At 41.4% G+C, this 17,512-nt stretch overlaps 1 protein-coding gene across 1 annotated transcript; it reads left to right on the top strand.

The window, feature by feature from the left end:
- Nucleotides 1–13,677: 13,677 nt before the first annotated feature.
- Nucleotides 13,678–15,284, top strand: LOC149432677 (chemerin-like receptor 1). Its single transcript, XM_089665057.1, has one exon. The coding sequence runs from the start codon at nt 13,678–13,680 to the stop codon at nt 14,725–14,727; it is 1,050 nt and encodes a 349-aa protein (XP_089521183.1). The 3' UTR covers nt 14,728–15,284.
- Nucleotides 15,285–17,512: the final 2,228 nt, after the last annotated feature.

Genomic DNA, 17,512 nt, shown 5'->3' on the forward strand with positions numbered 1-17,512 from the left:
CACATTAATAAAAAAATCGTTAGGTTTTATTAAAAGATACCATTTAAAAAGTTTTTTTGGGGTAACAAAGTCCCCTAGACAAGACCAGAATAAAAGTTAAAATCGTTAGTTACATAGCTTCCCAGATAGGCACCACCCCTCCTCACATATGCCATTACATAATACACACCAGTAGACCACTAAACATCAAGAAGGGGGTATATCTCAGGAAGGGGGTGCAACATACTGACGCGTTTCGCACTAAAGCTTCTTCAGAGGTTCCAGAGGTGCAGTGTGGAGATGGCTGATAGAAACATAAACAGGAAACCTAAAAATTATTTTGAACAAATGGTCTAGCACTGTATATACTAAAATACCATATTGTCAAATCATAATATAAATAATATTAAAGTGAAAGAATATTAATAAACCTCGTGTATCCTTATTACCTTAATTAAAAGTGAAATACATTCCAAAGTAAATATAAAATCAAAGTGACTAATTATAAAACTGTAACATATATCAACTGATATATAAATAAATAAAAAAAAGTTAAAAAAAGTGAAGAAATTAGTCCCAACAAGTGAAAAAAATAATTATAGCACAAAAAATATATAATATAAAAATCCAAATTTTTCAATTCTTCAGCTTTTATATTCCCACTTTTTGTTGCTCATATTAATGGTGCCAATTTTATCCATCGCCTTCTAGTGTGTGCGCTCGCCTCAAAAATTCGACCCTCAAGGAGTCATTGATATAAATAAATAAAAAAAGTGAAGAAATTTGTCCCAACAAGTGAAAAAAATAATTATAACAAAAAATATATAATAGAAAAATCCAAATTTTTAAATTATTCAAGTTTTATATTCCCACTTTTTGTTGCGTGGTCATATTAATGGTGCCAATTTTATCCATCGCCTTCTAGTGTGTGCGCTCACCTCAAAAATTCGACCCTCAAGGAGTCATTGATATAAATAAATTAAAAAAGTCGAAAAAAGTGAAGAAATTAGTCCCAACAAGTGAAATAAATAATTCTAGCACAAAAAATATATAATATAAAAATCCAAATTTTTCAATTCTTCAAGTTTTATATTCCCACTTTTTGTTGCTCATATAAGTGGTGCCAATTTTATCCATCACCTTCTAGTGTGTGCGCTCACCTCAAAAATTCGACCCTCAAGGAGTCATTGATATAAATAAATGAAAAAAGTCGAAAAAAGTGAAGAAATTAGTCCCAACAAGTGAAAATATATAGCACAAAAAATTATAAAAATTATAGCACAAAAAAATATATACTATAAATAATCCAGATTTTTCAATTCTTCAACTTTTATATTCCCACTTTTTGTTGCTCATATTAATGGTGCCAATTTTGTCTATCGCCTTCTAGTGTGTGCGCTCACCTCAAAAATTCGACCCTCAAGGAGTAATTGATATAAATAAATAAAAAAAGTCGAAAAAAGTGAAGAAATTATTCCCAACAAATGAAATAAATAATTCTAGCACAAAAAATATATAATATAAAAATCCAAATTTTTCAATTCTCCAAGTTTTATATTCCCACTTTTTGTTGCTCATATAAGTGGTGCCAATTTTATCCATCACCTTCTAGTGTGTGCGCTCACCTCAAAAATTCGACCCTCAAGGAGTAATTGATATAAATAAATGAAAAAAGTCGAAAAAAGTGAAGAAATTAGTCCCAACAAGTGAAAATATATAGCACAAAAAATTATAAAAATTATAGCACAAAAAAATATGTACTATAAATAATCCAGATTTTTCAATTCTTCAACTTTTATATTCCCACTTTTTGTTGCGTGCTCATATTAATGGTGCCAATTTTATCCATCGCCTTCTAGTGTGTGCGCACGCCTCAAAAATTCGACCCTCAAGGAGTCATTGATATAAATAAATGAAAAAAGTCGAACAAAGTGAAGAAATTAGTCCCAACAAGTGAAAAAAATAATTATAGCACAAAAATATATAATATAAAAATCCGGATTTTTCAATTCTTCAATTTTTATATTCCCACTTTTTGTTGCTCATATTAGTGGTGCCAATTTTATCCATCGCCTTCTAGTGTGTGCGCTCGCCTCAAAAATTCGACCCTCAAGGAGTCATTGATATAAATAAATTTAAAAAGTCCAAAAAAGTGAAGAAATTAGTCCCAACAAGTGAAAAAAATAATTATAGCACAAAAAATAAATAATATAAAAATCCAAATTTTTAAATTCTTCAACTTTTATATTTCCACTTTTTGTTGTGTGCTCATATTAATGGTGCCAATTTTATCCATCACCTTCTAGTGTGTGCGCTCGCCTCAAAAATTCGACCCTCAAGGAGTCATAGAGCAATCAATATCCCCGGATGATCCCTGGTTGGATGGATCTCTCCCTTTGAGTGGACACAGGAACAGCTCCCACCGAAATCATATAAACGATCAAACACATCTTTAGGTGGTCTTCAAATGGCTCAAAAAGAAGTCAAAGATAGAACTTCCATAGTGTAGTAATTAGATATTTATTTAACCACTTCCTGTCCGCCCGTTGTATATAAACGGCCGAACGGTGGCACTGCAGGGTTGGGTGGCCGTTTATAAATGGCCTCCCCGCACTCTGCTTGTGCGCGCTCCCTGGGAACGCGCAGCACCGGGATCTGGTGCCCGCTGTGTCCTCTGGACACAGTGAATCACCGATCATCGGACGCAAGGGGCGGACTGACCATTTGGAGACTCGGGCAGTGCCCGAGGGCCCGGGGTCAGTAGGGGGCCCCATGAGATGCCCCTGGTACCTTTTTCATAGGCTTTTTTGAGTATGGGCAAGGACACAGGGGCCCCATGATCCCCTATTGCCTTGGGGCCCCATACGTTGTCAGTCTGCCCCTGGTCGGACGGGACCTCTGTGCGAGGTCCCGATCATGTGATTACTGATTGGCCAATCAGTGATCACATGCAGAGTAGTAAGCAAGATGTCACTTGTGACATCATTGATTACTAGGTGTGAAATCTGTGAATGATCACAGAGGTCACATGGTACAGGGCTATTCACAACAGCCTTGTACCATGTGACCAGCTGTGACCAATCACAGCTCACATAGTAGTTCTCAATGGCTGCAAGAATGCAGCTAGAGAGAAGGAGAAATGATTGCTTTTACAGCCTTTATGGGTGTAAAAGCAATCAGTGTAAAAAAAAAAAATCTTCATCACCCTCCACAAGTAGTAAAGTGTCACCATGGTGACACTGTACTGCTAGGGTGACAGTATGTAAAAAACAAAAAACATAAATAATAATATAAAAAAAAAATAATAAAAAAAAATGTTTAAAAATTATAATTTTTTGTTATAAACTAATTTGGGTTATTTTTATCTTGCTAAAAAGGTAACGGAATAAATTTTGGCCAAGATTTATGATGAAAAACTATTTATTTGCAAAATTTTATAAGAAAAACACTTTTTTTCAAAATTTTTGGACATTTTAATTTACATAGCAATAACAATAAAAATCCCACTGGTGAATAAATACCACCAAAATAAAGCTTTATCTGTCTCAAAAAAATGCTAAAAAATTCATATGGGTACAGTGTTGCATGATTGCGCAATTGTCATTCAAAGTATGACAGAACTGAAAGCTGAAAATTGGCCTGGACTGGAAGTGGGTAAAAGTGTCCGGACTGGAAGTGGTTAAAAAATCTAAACCAGCCAAATGGCTACTCACATAAAAACAAGGGTCACAGACCCAGCAGGCATGTAATGTGTAACCCACAGTCGGGTGTACATACAAGGAGTCCCAAGATGGCGATTACCGTCCAAACATAATGATGTCACCACGTCTCTATTCCTACGCGTTACGTCCCGCTAACACGTGACTTCTACAGGGTTATCAAGGGAACCTAAAATGCCTGACATCTGGCAAGAATCTAGAGCAGTGGTTCTCAACCTGTGGGTCGCGACCCCTTTGGGGGTCGAACGACCCTTTCACAGGGGTCCCCTAAGACCATCAGAAAACACATATTTCCGATGTGTAAAGAGCAGCTACTGTGTAGAAAGCAGCTGCTGTGTTGAAAGCAGCTACTCTGTTAAAAGCAGCTACTGTGTTGAAAGCAGCAGTATTGGAGGTAAAACGACACTCATGAATTATAATTACTGGGTAAATAATTTTATGGTTGGGGGTCACCACAACTTGAGGAACTGTATTAAAGGGTCACGTCATTAGGAAGGTTGAGAACCACTGATCTAGAGGGTCATGGAGGGAGGGCCAACAAACAATGCGCAATCCCAGTGGCCACAAAACTAGGTGACCAGTGCTGTCTGAGAGCCCATGATCTCCCTATATTCAGGAGAGCGTGTAAAGTCCATCCTGTAGAACCATGTTTTATTACAAAGAACCTCCCGATGGTTGACCATCAAAGTCTCCATCTGATGAATCTCATTTATTCTGGTGAACCACAGCCAAACTGATGGCACAAAGGCCTACTTTCAGCACAGTGGCATTGTTCGATATTGTAATTTATGTTTGCGCTTGCTCATACTTAGACGGATCACAGATTAGTACATACATGGGCGCCATAATCTAAAAAGATGTCAATTCCTCTTGCCTGGGTTCTCCTCTCATGAACCTCTCAGTGAGCGAGAAGGAAGCTGGAGTCACATGACTTCACGTATAGTGATTCTTACCTATAGTTCTGCACTACCAGGAGATTGTTAGGTTAGATAGTGAAGGCGTTATCTCAAATACGGTAATCAGGAAGATCTAAGCTCTTTAAAGCTAAATATGTTACTTCTGTAAACGTCCTTCCCTTTCATTTTAAAACTGACCAAAATATGTCATATCTGAGCAACTGTATATGTGACTCAAAAACAACATTGAAGACATTTTTTGAGAGTCCTGATTTGGAGGAAACATCTCTTTAACAAAGCCAAGTAAGTCACTTATGATTCATGTCTACGCATGTATAGCTACTTTTTTGTTTAAAATAGATCTAATGTATTCTATGTTTTTCTATTCTATTCTACTCTGTTCTGTTGTGTTATTTTCTATTTTGTTTTCTATTACTTTATATTCTATTCTATGCTATTCTTTTTTTATTCTTCTCTATTCTTTGATATTCTATTTTATTTTATTCTGTTTTATTCTTTTCTATTGTTTTATATTCTATTCTATTCTTTTCTATTCTATCCTATAAAGCAGCCTAGGTAGGAATCTTATTTCATTTTATAGCTTAGTTTATTTGTTGCAATGTTTCCATTTTGAATTCAAATTGTTTGAATTTGAATCTGGATAATTTGTTTCGTTATATTTATTTATTTTATTATTATTTCTTTTGGATTAGTTGAAATTCGTTACTATTGTGATTCGTTCATTTGGAAACATCCGAATCTCTGAATAACAAAAATTTTTTCTGAATTTTGATTTGTAACAAAACGAATCGCACATATCTAGCTCCTTCTACTGCCTTCTCTGTGATGTGGACTGTGTCCTCCCTATGGTTCTTTTTCCTGCTTTTTCTACAGTGTGTCATTCCATCCTTCTCCCAGCCAGGCTTTTGCATTCCCCAGGTCCTCTGCAATGGTCTTTACCAAGAAGAACAACCTTCTGCGCTCAAGAGCAGTGCACGGCAAAAAATGGATCACAGATCTTCGGCTGTTCCGATTATTATTATTATACTCCTCCACTCTTCCTACCACTCCATCCCCCACAGCTATCTCCTCCTGTGCCACCATCCCCTCCCTCCTAGATTGTAAGCTTGAAAGAGCAGGGCCCTCGATCCCCTCATGTTTTGCATTGTATTGGTATTGTTCTGTCACATGTTCTGTCCCCCTTTGTAATGTACAGCGCTGAGCGAACTATTGGCGCTTTATAAATACTGTATAATAATAATAATAATAATAATACTGGATTTATATAGCGCCAACAGTTTGCGCTTTACAATATAAAGGGAGACAGTACAATTAAAATACATTTCAGTACAGAAGGAATAGGAGGGCCCGGCTCGTGGAGCTTACAATCTAAAGGAAGGGGGAGGTGGTACAAAAGGTGATAGTTGCAGGGGATGATCTGGTGGAGGTGATTCAAGTAAAGTTCTTAGGTGGAGGTGGGGTAGGCTTCCCTGAATAAGTGAGTTTTCAAAGATTGCCTAAAGGCAGACAGGGTGGGGGCTGACCGGACATACTGTGGTAGGGAGTTCCAGAGGATGGGAGAGGCTCTGGAGAAGTCCTGGAGGCGAGCGTGGGAGGAGGTGATTAGGGAGCTAGAGAGGAGGATATCATGGGAGGAGCGGAGCGGGCAATTTGGGCGGTATCTGTGGATGAGGTTGGTGATGTAGCTGGGGGCAGTGTTGTGGATGGCTTTGTAAGCTGTGGTTAGTATTTTGAATTTTATACGTTGGGTTACTGGTACTGGCACATGCTTTGCTGCCCTTCAAAGGGCTAGAGAGACCCAGCAAAAAGATTGGAAAACAAGGAACAGAGAGTGCACCAGCCTTGTGACTTACTTTTGTGATAGCTTTGTCATATTAATAAAATAGATATATACTCAAACACGACTTCAACAATAAAGGCGCATCAGAGTCCACAATGTACTCAAAGTGACCTGGTCACCAAGGCAAGTCCCAAACGCAAGAAGACTCTCCAAAATCTGTTGAGTTTCAAGGGAGCTATCCCATTACATTGTGGACACTAATGTGCCTTTATTGTTGAGGTTGTTTGTGAAGCTATCACAAAAATATGTGCAAGGCTGGTGCTCCCTCTGTTCCTTGTTTCCAATGGACTTTTTCTCCTGATCCTCACAGTCTCATTTCTCCATTGTAGCTCATTCTTACCCCAGGCTCTGCACTGCTGATGGTAGACACTCATCCTACTATTACATACTTCTACTGTAAGCTCTCTCTTCTCCCAACCCCCAGCTCTTTACTGCTGATGGTACACTGTTGCCCCCACTGCTACCCAGCTTCAGTGGTCATCTCCCATCTCCCTTCATGTTGCTACATGTATACTGCCATCTGCCCTCTTCTACTGTAGACCCTTTTCCCCCAAGGCTCTGTGCTGCTGATGATAGCCCCTCATCTGAACTATTATTTTCCTGTAATGGCAATTTTTTTTCCCTCCTGGCCATGTGCTGTCATTTTCCCGGTTTACTCCTCCACTGTGGCTCCTTCTAATCCCAGGCTTTGTGCTGCAAGATGTGACCTATGCATCCCCCCTTTTGCATTCTTCCATTGTGGCTCATCCCCAACACCCCCCAGAAGTGCAGACCTTGTACTATTATATTCATTGCTCCATGCCCCTTTTAAGCTCTTTCCCCCCCCCGACTCCTTGCTGCAGGCTCTACCCTCTCATCCCTACTATTACACTCCTCTGGGGAGGCTTCTCCTCCCTCTGGCTTTGCATAAGTGGTTGTACCCTCGTATGATGACTGCTACACTCCTCTACTGGGGCCAGGGGTGTAATTACCACAAGGCAAACAAGGTATTTGCCCAGGGTGGCATTTTTTAGGGGGGGCAGCAATGCCCCCCGGAAGAAGAAGGGACATATATGACATGGGGATGAGGTTGGATCTGAGAGAGGCTGCGGGCTGCTTGATGGTGGATGCAGAGCCCGACTGTTGTTCCAGTGGATATTCAGAGCTGTGAAGGTGAGTATCTTTCTTTCTGTGGGTGGGTATTAGTGGAAGGCTCTCTCGGGTGGGGGTGGGGATGGGGCAGGGGTGTTGTTGGTCACTGTCAGGCTCTCTCCATGGGGAGGGTCTGGTGTTGGTCGGTGTCAGGCTCTCTCTGCTGGGGAGGAGGGAGGCGTCCTATTTTTGTGTTGCCTAGGGCAGCACAAAACCTAAATACACCACTGACTGGGGCTCCTTCTCCACCCTGACTCTGTGCCCCAAGCTGATGCTACTTCTCCACCATCTAACGCTTGCTGCACCTTCTCATCCTCACTGTTACACCCACCACAGTGGTCCTTTCCCCGACTTATTATTGTTACAGGTACTTATAAAGCACCATCAATTCACACAGTGCTTTACATATATATTGCACATTCACATCAGTCCCTAACTGTACCTGGTGGTAGAACCTGAAGTGCAGAGGAGGACCTCCCTTGCATCTCTGGTTCAGGGGCCCTGGTAGAGTAACAGGGAGTGCCAGAGCACAGAGGTTCACGAGTGCCTGGTAGGACTTCTGCGGATGGATGATGACGTGCGTCAGGAATGCAGGAGCAGCTGGTGGTTGGCACACTGGCAGAGGAACGGCTGGGCAGATGACACTCAGGCAGAAGTGCAGGAGCAGGATTCTGGCAAGGATAAGCCGGTTCAGGTGCAAGATCAGAGTAAAGCAAGGTCAGGCGGTCCAGGTCAGCAACTAGCAGGCAGAGTAAGCAGAAATGGCAGGCAGAAGAATGGTCAAAGGGCAGGCCAGGGGTCGGTGCAGGCAGCGTTCTAGCAGGGTCAACAAGAGATCAGATCAGCAACGGAATCACAGGTAATAGGATGCACGGGTGCTCAGAAGTAGAAGACCAAATGGCACTAATGCAAGGCACTGGCCCAGTTTAAATAGCCCACCTGGCGCCAATGGGCCATCACGCATGCGCATGCACCTGTGTGCGCGATCACGCACGCGCATTTGCCAATCGGCCACAAGCAGGGCTAACAGGGGTTCTGCACCAATGCATGGATATGACACCCTCAAGGAGCGTAAAATCAAAGGTCCCTAAGTCACATTCATACACATTACCAGAGCCAATTTACCTACCAGCATGTCTTTGGAGTGTGGGAAGAAACCAGAGTATTTGGAGGACACCCACACAGGCACAGGGAGAACATGGAAACTCCAGACAGGTAGTGCCATGGGTGGGATTTGAACCAACTACTCTCGTGCTGCTAGGCAGAAGTGAAGCTAACCATTCAGTCTCTGTATTGCACAGCTTGTTGTGTAATGCAGACTGCGATCCTCACTGTTCTATGTCTTCATTGTGGTCTCTTCTCCTGCTAGCTCTGTCTTTCAGGCTGTGTTCTTGCATTCTTAATTTCCTCCACTGGGGTCCTTTCTCCCGCAGGCTGCATCCTAATGGCGGTGCAATCCCATCTTCACAGTTTTACTTCTTCACCGGGGTCCCTTCCTCTCCTTGGCTCTGTTCTCCAGACTTTGCACTTTCTGTGCCTTCAGTGGTCTATCTCTCCTGTCTCTTAGCCCAGTTTTTCATTCTAACATGGCTAATGGTGGGAATTGTAAATTGTATTGCCTGTCAGTAAATGGTAGTCTTGCTAACAAGATTTGCATTGAAAAATCATAAGCACTGTGCGCAGGGGAAATGTTACAGCGTTTACCTCGAGTTCTTGACTATGTGCAATACACAGATGGGGAAGTGAAAGATAACAGAGGACGCCTGGAGGGCTTGTACATTACTCCTATTTAGTCCTACCAATTTTTGAAGTGTATTCCCATTTTTGCAGCCAAATTACTATAACACCTACTTTATATTTGTTACATGTTCTCAGTAACATGACATAACTTAAAAGAATTTTTATTAATTGCTGGTTACCTTTTTCGGTGCTTTTCACTTGCTTCAAAAGCATTCCATACTCTCCCCACTGTGTAATGTTTAGGAGGATGCTGCAGAGTAATGCTTTATTTATTACAGGTACTTACAGTGAGGAACAGAAGTATTTGAACCCCCTGCGATTTTGCAAGTTCTCCCACTTAGAAATCATGGAGGGTCTGAAATTCACATTGTAGGTGCATTCCCACTCTGAGAGACAGAATTTAACCATTAGCCGCCCGGCCAATGGCCGTTTGGCGGCTTCAGATGTGCCTCTTCATTCCGGGTGCACGCCATTTGGCGTGCTCCCGCACATGCGCCGTTTGCGGTAATGCAGAGCGGCGCAGCAGCGGGATCTGTCACGGGCCGTGCACCTCGGACACGGCCGATGACAGATCCGAGTACCGGCTCCCGTTGCTGGTACCATGTGACCTGCTGTGACCAATCACAGCAGGTCACATGACAGTTGTATACAATGGATGGCTTCATTCATAATGCCATCCATTGTATACTAGTGCCTAGCTGTGAATGGCACTAGTAATGACCAAATCACAGCTAAGCACAAAAAAAAAAAAAAAAAAAAAAAAAGCTGAATGAATCGATTTCATTCAGGTAAATGCTTGCTTATAGCAAAGTAATTCTTTGCTATAAGCAAATTGTGTAAAAAAAAAAAATACTGATCACTTCCCCAAAGTAGTACAGTGTTACTATGGTAACATTGTACTACTTTGGTCATAGTAAAATATGAAAAAAAAATCTTAAAAAAAATTAAAAAAAAATGTAATAAAAAATAAATATATAATAAAAAAAAAAAAAATTAAAAAAAAAAAATATATTTTTTTTTTTCATACTGTCACCAGTCAGTGTCCCTGTTAACCGCCATGCCAGTTATATGATGACGCTGTCCTGCACTGGTGACAGCATGTAAAAAAAAAAATTGTGAAAATAATTTTTTTAATTTTTTCATTTTCCGAAAAATTATGACATAAAAATACAACTTCAAAAAACTCCCTATGCCTCTTATGAAGTACATCGGACTGTCTACTCTGCAAAAAGGGGTCATTTGTGGGATATCTGTACTGTTCTGACATTCTTGGACCTCAAGAAATTAGATTGTCTGTCAGTACTTCAGGATTGATCAATATTCAGATCTATACCATAGTTTGTGAACTCTATAACTTTCCTACAAACTAAAAAATACATCCTAATTTGGGTTATTTTCACCAAAGACATGTAGCAGAATACATCTCGGCCTAAATTTATGAAGAACAATTATTTATTTGTAAACTTTTATAACAGAAACAAAGAAAAATGTGTTTTTTTTTCAAAATTTTTGGTCTTTTTTTGTTAATTTAGCAAAAAATAAAAACCCCAGCGGTGATTAAATACCACCAAAAGAAAGCTCTAGTTGTGTGAAGAAAATGATAAAATTTTAGTTTGGGTACAGTGTTGTATGACCACGCAATTGTCATTCAAAGTGTGAGAGCGCTGAAACCTGAAAAATGGCCTGGGCAGGAAGGTGTAAAATTGCCCGGTATTGAAATGGTTAAAAAAAAAAATTCAGGAAATCCCACTGTATGATTTGTAAAGAATGTATTTGTTTTGCACTGCTGAACAGAAGTATTTGAACACCTGAGAAGATCCGTGTTAATATTTGGTACAGAAGCCTTTGTTTGCAATTACAGAGGTCAGACGTTTCCTGTAGTTCCTGACCAGGTTTGCACTGCAACAGGGATTTTGGCCCCCTCCTCCACACAGATCTCCTCTAGATCTGTCAGGTTTCGGGCTGTCGCTGAGCAACACGGCGTTTCAGCTCCCTCCAAAGATGTTCTATTGGATTTAGGTCTGGAGACTGACTAGGCCACTCCAGAACCTTGATATGCTTCTTACGGAGCCACTCCTTGGTTCTCCTGGCTGTGTGCTTTGGGTCGTTGTCATGTTGGAAGACCCAGCCACGACCCATCTTCAATGCTCTGACTGAGGGAAGGAAGTTGTTGCTCAAAATCTCACAATAAATGGCCCCATTCATCCTCTCCTTAATACAGTGCAGTCATCCTGTCCCCTTCGCAGAAAAGCACCCCCAAAGCATGATGTTACCACCCCCATGCTTCACAGTAGGGATGGTGTTCTTGGGATGCAACTCATCCTTCTTTTTCCTCCAAACACGACGAGTGAAGTTTAGACCAAAAAGTTCTACTTTGGTCTCATCTGACCACATGACTTTCTCCCATGCCTCCTCTGGATCATCCAGATGGTCATTGGCAAACTTCAGACGGGCCTGGACATGTGATGGCTTGAGCAGGGGAACCTTCCGTGCAATGCATGATTTGAAACCACGACGGCGTAGTGTTCTACAGACAGTGACCTTTGAAACTGTGGTCCCAGCTCTCTTCATGTCATTGACCAGCTCCTTCCTTGTAGTTCTGGGCTGATTCCTCACCTTTCTTATCATCAGTGATACCCCACGAGGTGAGATCTTGCATGGAGCCCCAGTCCGAGGGAGACTGACAGTCTTTAGCCTCTTCCATTTTCTAACAATTGCTCCAAAAGTTGATCTATTTTCACCAAGCTGCTTGGCAATTGCCCCGTAGCCCTTTCCAGCCTTGTGGAGGTCCACAATTTTGTCTCTGGTGTCTTTTGACAGCTCTTTGGTCTTGCCCATGGTAGTAGTTGGTGTCTGACTGACTGTGGGGTGGACAGGTGTCTTTAAAGAGCTCAGACAGGTGCTACTAAGTTAGATTAATGAGTGGAGAAGAGGTGGACTTTTTAAAGGCGCAGTAACAGGTCTTTGAGAGCCAGAATTCTTGCTGTTTCTCAGGTGTTCAAATACTTCTGTTCAGCAGTGCATGACAAATACATTCTTTAAAAATCATACAATGTGATTTCCTGAATTCTTTTTTTAATTCTGTCTCTCAGAGTGGGAATGCACCTACAATGTGAATTTCAGACCCCTCCATGATTTCTAAGTGGGAGAACTTGTAAAATCGCAGGGGGTTCAAATACTTCTGTTCCTCACTGTATATAGCGCCATCAATTTACACAGCGCTTTACATATATATTGTACATTCAAATCAGTGCTTAACCCTCAAGGGGCGTACAATCTAAGGTCCCTAACTCACATTCATACATGCACATAGTAGAGCTGATTTGGACAGGATCCAATTAGTCTACCAACATGTCGTTGGAGTGTGGGAGGAAGCTGGAGTACCTAGAGGAAACCCATTCAGACACACCTACATGGAAGAAAAATAAATTTGAAATATATTTTAAAAATATTCTTCCCACAGTTGATTAAAAAACCAGGGCTGCATTTGTTGGCATCTTTTAAGTCTGCCTAGAGTTTAGTTTAAAGTACCGTATTTTTCGACATATAAGACGCACTTTTTCTTCCCCAAAACTGGGGGGGAAAAGTTGGTGCGTCTTATACGACGAATAGAGAGAGAATCCGGGAGGCGCGGCCACGGCCGTAGGAAAGGCCGCGGCTTTGGCCTATCTCTGGAGCTGTCGGCCATCTTAGTACACCCGGCGGTGCGCGCTGACGTCATCACCCCCTCTGCTCGTGGATCCTACCATAGCGCGGATCTACAACAACAGGTGAGGAGCGGCGCAATGCTATGTTACTGGCTATTATTACTATGTTGGGGCAATGTTACTGGCTATTATTACTAATGTGGGGGCAATGTTACTGGCTATTATTACTAATGTGGGGGCAATGTTACTGGCTATTATTACTAATGTGGGGGCAATGTTACTGGCTATTATTACTAATGTGGGGGCAATGTTACTGGCTATTATTACTAATGTGGGGGCAATGTTACTGGCTATTATTACTAATGTGGGGGCAATGTTGCACTGGAACAGTGATGGTGATGACGAGTGGGGGGCAATGGTGGACTTTACAGTGATGAGTGGGGGCAATGGTGGACATTACGTGATGAGTGGGGGCAATAGTGGACATTACGTTGATATAAAATATTTTACTACAGTATTGGGTTCAGAATCTTTTTTTTCTAGATTTTTCTCCTTTAAAATTGGGTGCGTCTTATATTCCGGAGCGTCTTATATGGCGAAAAATACGGTAAAGGAATGTTGTGGCAAACATCACCATTTTTTCCATAAAAGTTTTTTTTTTTTCATTGTCACAGGTTTCTTTGACTCTGTTTTGCTTCGGCACAATGGAGGATTCTACGATGACATATCTGAAGTCCACTGTCACTCCAGAGGAAGAGTATGGTTACTCACCTGAGATGTATGTTGACACTGAAGGAACATCGAACACGTATCATATCATTTCTATAGTAATCTATTCTGTGGCCTTTCTTCTGGGGACAACTGGAAATGGTCTGGTCATTTTTTTCACCTCCTTCAAGATGAAAAAGACGGTCAACGTCGTGTGGTTCCTTAATTTAGCCATAGCTGACTTTATCTTCACGTTTTTCCTGCCGTTCAGCATTGCCTACACCGCTCTTGGTTTTCACTGGCCTTTAGGGAAATTCATGTGCAAGCTGAACAGCACTATTGTAGCAATCAATCTGTATGCCAGCATCTTCCTGCTCACCGTGATCAGCATCGATCGCTGTACATCAGTAATGTTCCCTGTTTGGTGCCAGAACCACCGAACCCCTAGAGTGGCCTCCTTTGCAGCCCTGGTAGTTTGGATCTTTGCATTCATTTTCAGTTTACCTACTTTTATATTCAGAGATACAACCATGTATGAGGGTCATGATGTTTGCTTTAACAGTTTTCATGAGGATCAAGTGGTTGCTTCGTCAATACATAAGGGCATGATCATAATACGACTGATCTTCAGTTTCATCATTCCATTCACTGTCATTATCTTGTGTTATGCAGTAATTATGTCCCGCATCCAAAGAAATCGCATGAACACAACTGGCAAGCCATTTAAAATTATTTTAGTTGTTGTCATTTCATTTTTTATCTGCTGGTTTCCTTACCATGTCTTCTCCTTTTTGGAGTTGTCTGCAATGCATCCTGACAATGGTCATCTGTCTGATGTAATACACATTGGAATACCTCTTACCACCAGCTTGGCCTTTATTAACAGCTGCATCAATCCCGTTCTCTACGTGTTTATGGGGCGAGACTTCAAAACAAAATTACGTAAAACTTTCCGATTAGTGCTTGAAAAAGCTTTCATGGAGGAAAGTGTTCCAGCAAGCTTCAGGAGTAAGACCAGGTCAACCCTCGACTCTGAGCTGGTGTAAACTAGAACCACATCCACAAATGAAGATATATTGTCATTAACTGAGGAGACATTAGCTCTTTGTTTTCTTCAGGATCAATTGATTTGCTTTACTTACCAGGATTCAGTAATCTATCCTAGCAATTACTGTGATTCCAAACTAGGTATTGTTTGTTAAAGAAGGTTTCTTCAATTCACCACCAATATTAGAATGCCAGATCTGGTTAAACTCGAATGCAGGGGCGGACTGACCATTCGAGCACTCAGGCACTGCCCGAGGGCCCAGGGTCAGTAGGGGGCCCCATGAGATGCCCCTGGTACCTTTCATAGGCTTTTTTGGGTGTGGTTTGAGTGTGGGCAAGGACACAGGGGTCCCATGATCTCCTATTGCCCGGGGCCCCATGAGTTGTCAGTCCGCCCCTGCTTGAATGATAAATCATTTGTGCTCCAAAGACCTGGACACATATGTGGACATGCTGACTTTTTCTATTGTTTTTGGACCTGTCAATTTGCTCATCATTTCTGGTTTAGGGTCAATGGATCTACACTTGGACTTCCCAATATCCCACATCCCAAAAACAGCTCAATGGGCGTCTTTACTGATTTACCCGTTTCTAAACATTATTATTATTATACAGGATTTATATCGCGCCAACAGTTTGCGCAGCGCTTTACAAAATGAAGGTAGACATTACAGTTACAATACAATTTGGTACAAGAGGAAACAGAGGGCCCGGCTCATCAGAGCTTACAATCTAGGAGGAGGGATTGAGTTGATACAAAAGGTAATAGCTGTGGGGGGATTAGCTGATGGAGGAAATAAATGGCGGTTTATTAGGTAGAAGCAGGATAGGCTTCTTTAAAGAGAAAGGTTTTCAGAGATCGTCTAAAGGTGGATAGATTAGGAGACAGCTGGACATATTGGGGTAGGGAGTTCCATAGGATGGGAGAAGCTCGGGAGAAGTCGTGGAGGCGAGCATGGGAGGAGGTGGCACAGGAACTAGAGAGCAGAAGGTCTTCGGAGGATCGAAGAGAGCGGTTTGGTTGATATTTTGAGACCAGGTTGGTGATGTAGCTGGGGGCAGAGTTGTGGATGACTTTGTAAGTTGTTGATAGTATTTTGAATTTTATTCATTGGGCAACTGGAAGCCAGTGGAGGGATTGGCAGAGAGGGATGGAGGACACTGATTAGAGGCCAGTGAATGGATTGGCAGAGAGGGGTGGAGGACACAGATTGGAGGCCAGTGGAGGGATTGGCAGAGAGGGGTGGAGGACACTGATTGGAGGCCAGTGGAGGGATTGGCAGAGAGGGGTGGAGGACACTGATTGGAGGCCAGTGGAGGGATTGGCAGAGAGGTATGGAGGACACTGATTGGAGGCCAGTGGAGGGATTGGCAGAGAGGGGTAGCAGTCACTGAATGGTTGGTGGATGAGCCTGGCAGCAGTATTCATGACGGATAAACATGCCAAAAAGTTACTGTGAATACTTGTTGGAAGTGGTCCTCTCCCCATCCCTTGGGGCTTGGAAAGACTTACTTATAATCTTAGCAAAAAAGCTACACACCTTTGATAAAACATGGAATAGATAGGTTTCAAACCCATAAACACTTGTTTTTATAGATACAAGATCCTGATGACCTTACATAGTACATCTATTCTAATAGTATGTTACGGTATGGTATTATTTTCAGTGCCCATTATAAGCCCTTCTATGTCTATAATATATTGCTGCAAAGAGATCTGTAAGACTAGACTGTTGAAAAGTTATTACCGTGAATAGGAATCTTGACAATAAAACCCAATAAATATATATTTAAAAAATTATAATAATAATAATAATAATAATAAAAAAAATATATATATATATATATATTTACACTGCTTGCTTAAAAAAATACATATAATTACAGATCTGTGGTAGTTTGTGTATTTGATATGTGTGTGGAGTTCAGCTTTAAATACAAGGAAATTAGCTTTAGTTACAGGAAGCATTACCAATTTTTTCAATTTTTTTCTCATTTTCACAGGTTTTATTGTCCCTGTTCTGTCTTATAAGGAATTTTACAGTGGCGATTGCCATACAATGCCTTTAACAGAAGGTATTAAAACAATTTTATCGTGTTCTATTGTTTTCTGTTTCTCAGTGTACAATTTGTATAGAGCGATACAACATATGGCCAAAAAAGTTGAAGACGCTTCTCCAAATGACTGAGTTTCTAGTGAAGGGTACTGTTAATGCTACAGCATGCAAACCCATTGTAGACAATTGTGGAGCAGCGTTTTGAGGAAGACCCTTTTCTGTATAAGCATGTTTGTGGCCCTGTGTAGAAAGCTAGGTTGCTGGATGGATTTGGTGTGGAGGAACTCAAGTGGTCTGCATGGCGCCCTGACCTTAACCCTACTGGTCACCTTTGGGATGAATTGGAATGCTGGTTGTGTGCCAGGCCTTCTACTCCAAAATCAGTACCTGAACTTACAAAGGCTCTTTTGGTTGAACGGGCACAATTTCCCACAGACATCCTGAAAAGTCTCTTTAAAGAAAAGAGGAGGATCATATAGCTGCAAAGGGAGGTGGGGGCTCCATATTATTGACCATGGTTTTGGAATGGGTTCCATGTATAGGGAGAAAATTGTATGAAATAAGACCCTAACCAAGAAAAACTGTAGCTACAACCTCAGAACACCAAGGATGAACTGTGAATGATTGGTGACACCTAGATGAATGGTGTCACATCATAAGTAGTAATAGACATAATGGTGCATGGCTACAGCTTGGAGTCATAGAGTGATACTTGGTTGGTATAGGG

This window comes from Staurois parvus, unplaced genomic scaffold (genome assembly GCF_062004578.1).
Source record: "Staurois parvus isolate SC_StPar_1 unplaced genomic scaffold, SC_StPar_1.0 ptg002113l, whole genome shotgun sequence".
Taxonomy (NCBI): Eukaryota; Metazoa; Chordata; class Amphibia; order Anura; family Ranidae; genus Staurois; species Staurois parvus.

What these genes read in the sequence shown, in the direction of transcription:
- LOC149432677 (XM_089665057.1), top strand. Translation starts at nt 13,678, where the DNA reads ATGGAGGATTCTACGATGACATATCTGAAGTCCACTGTCACTCCAGAG.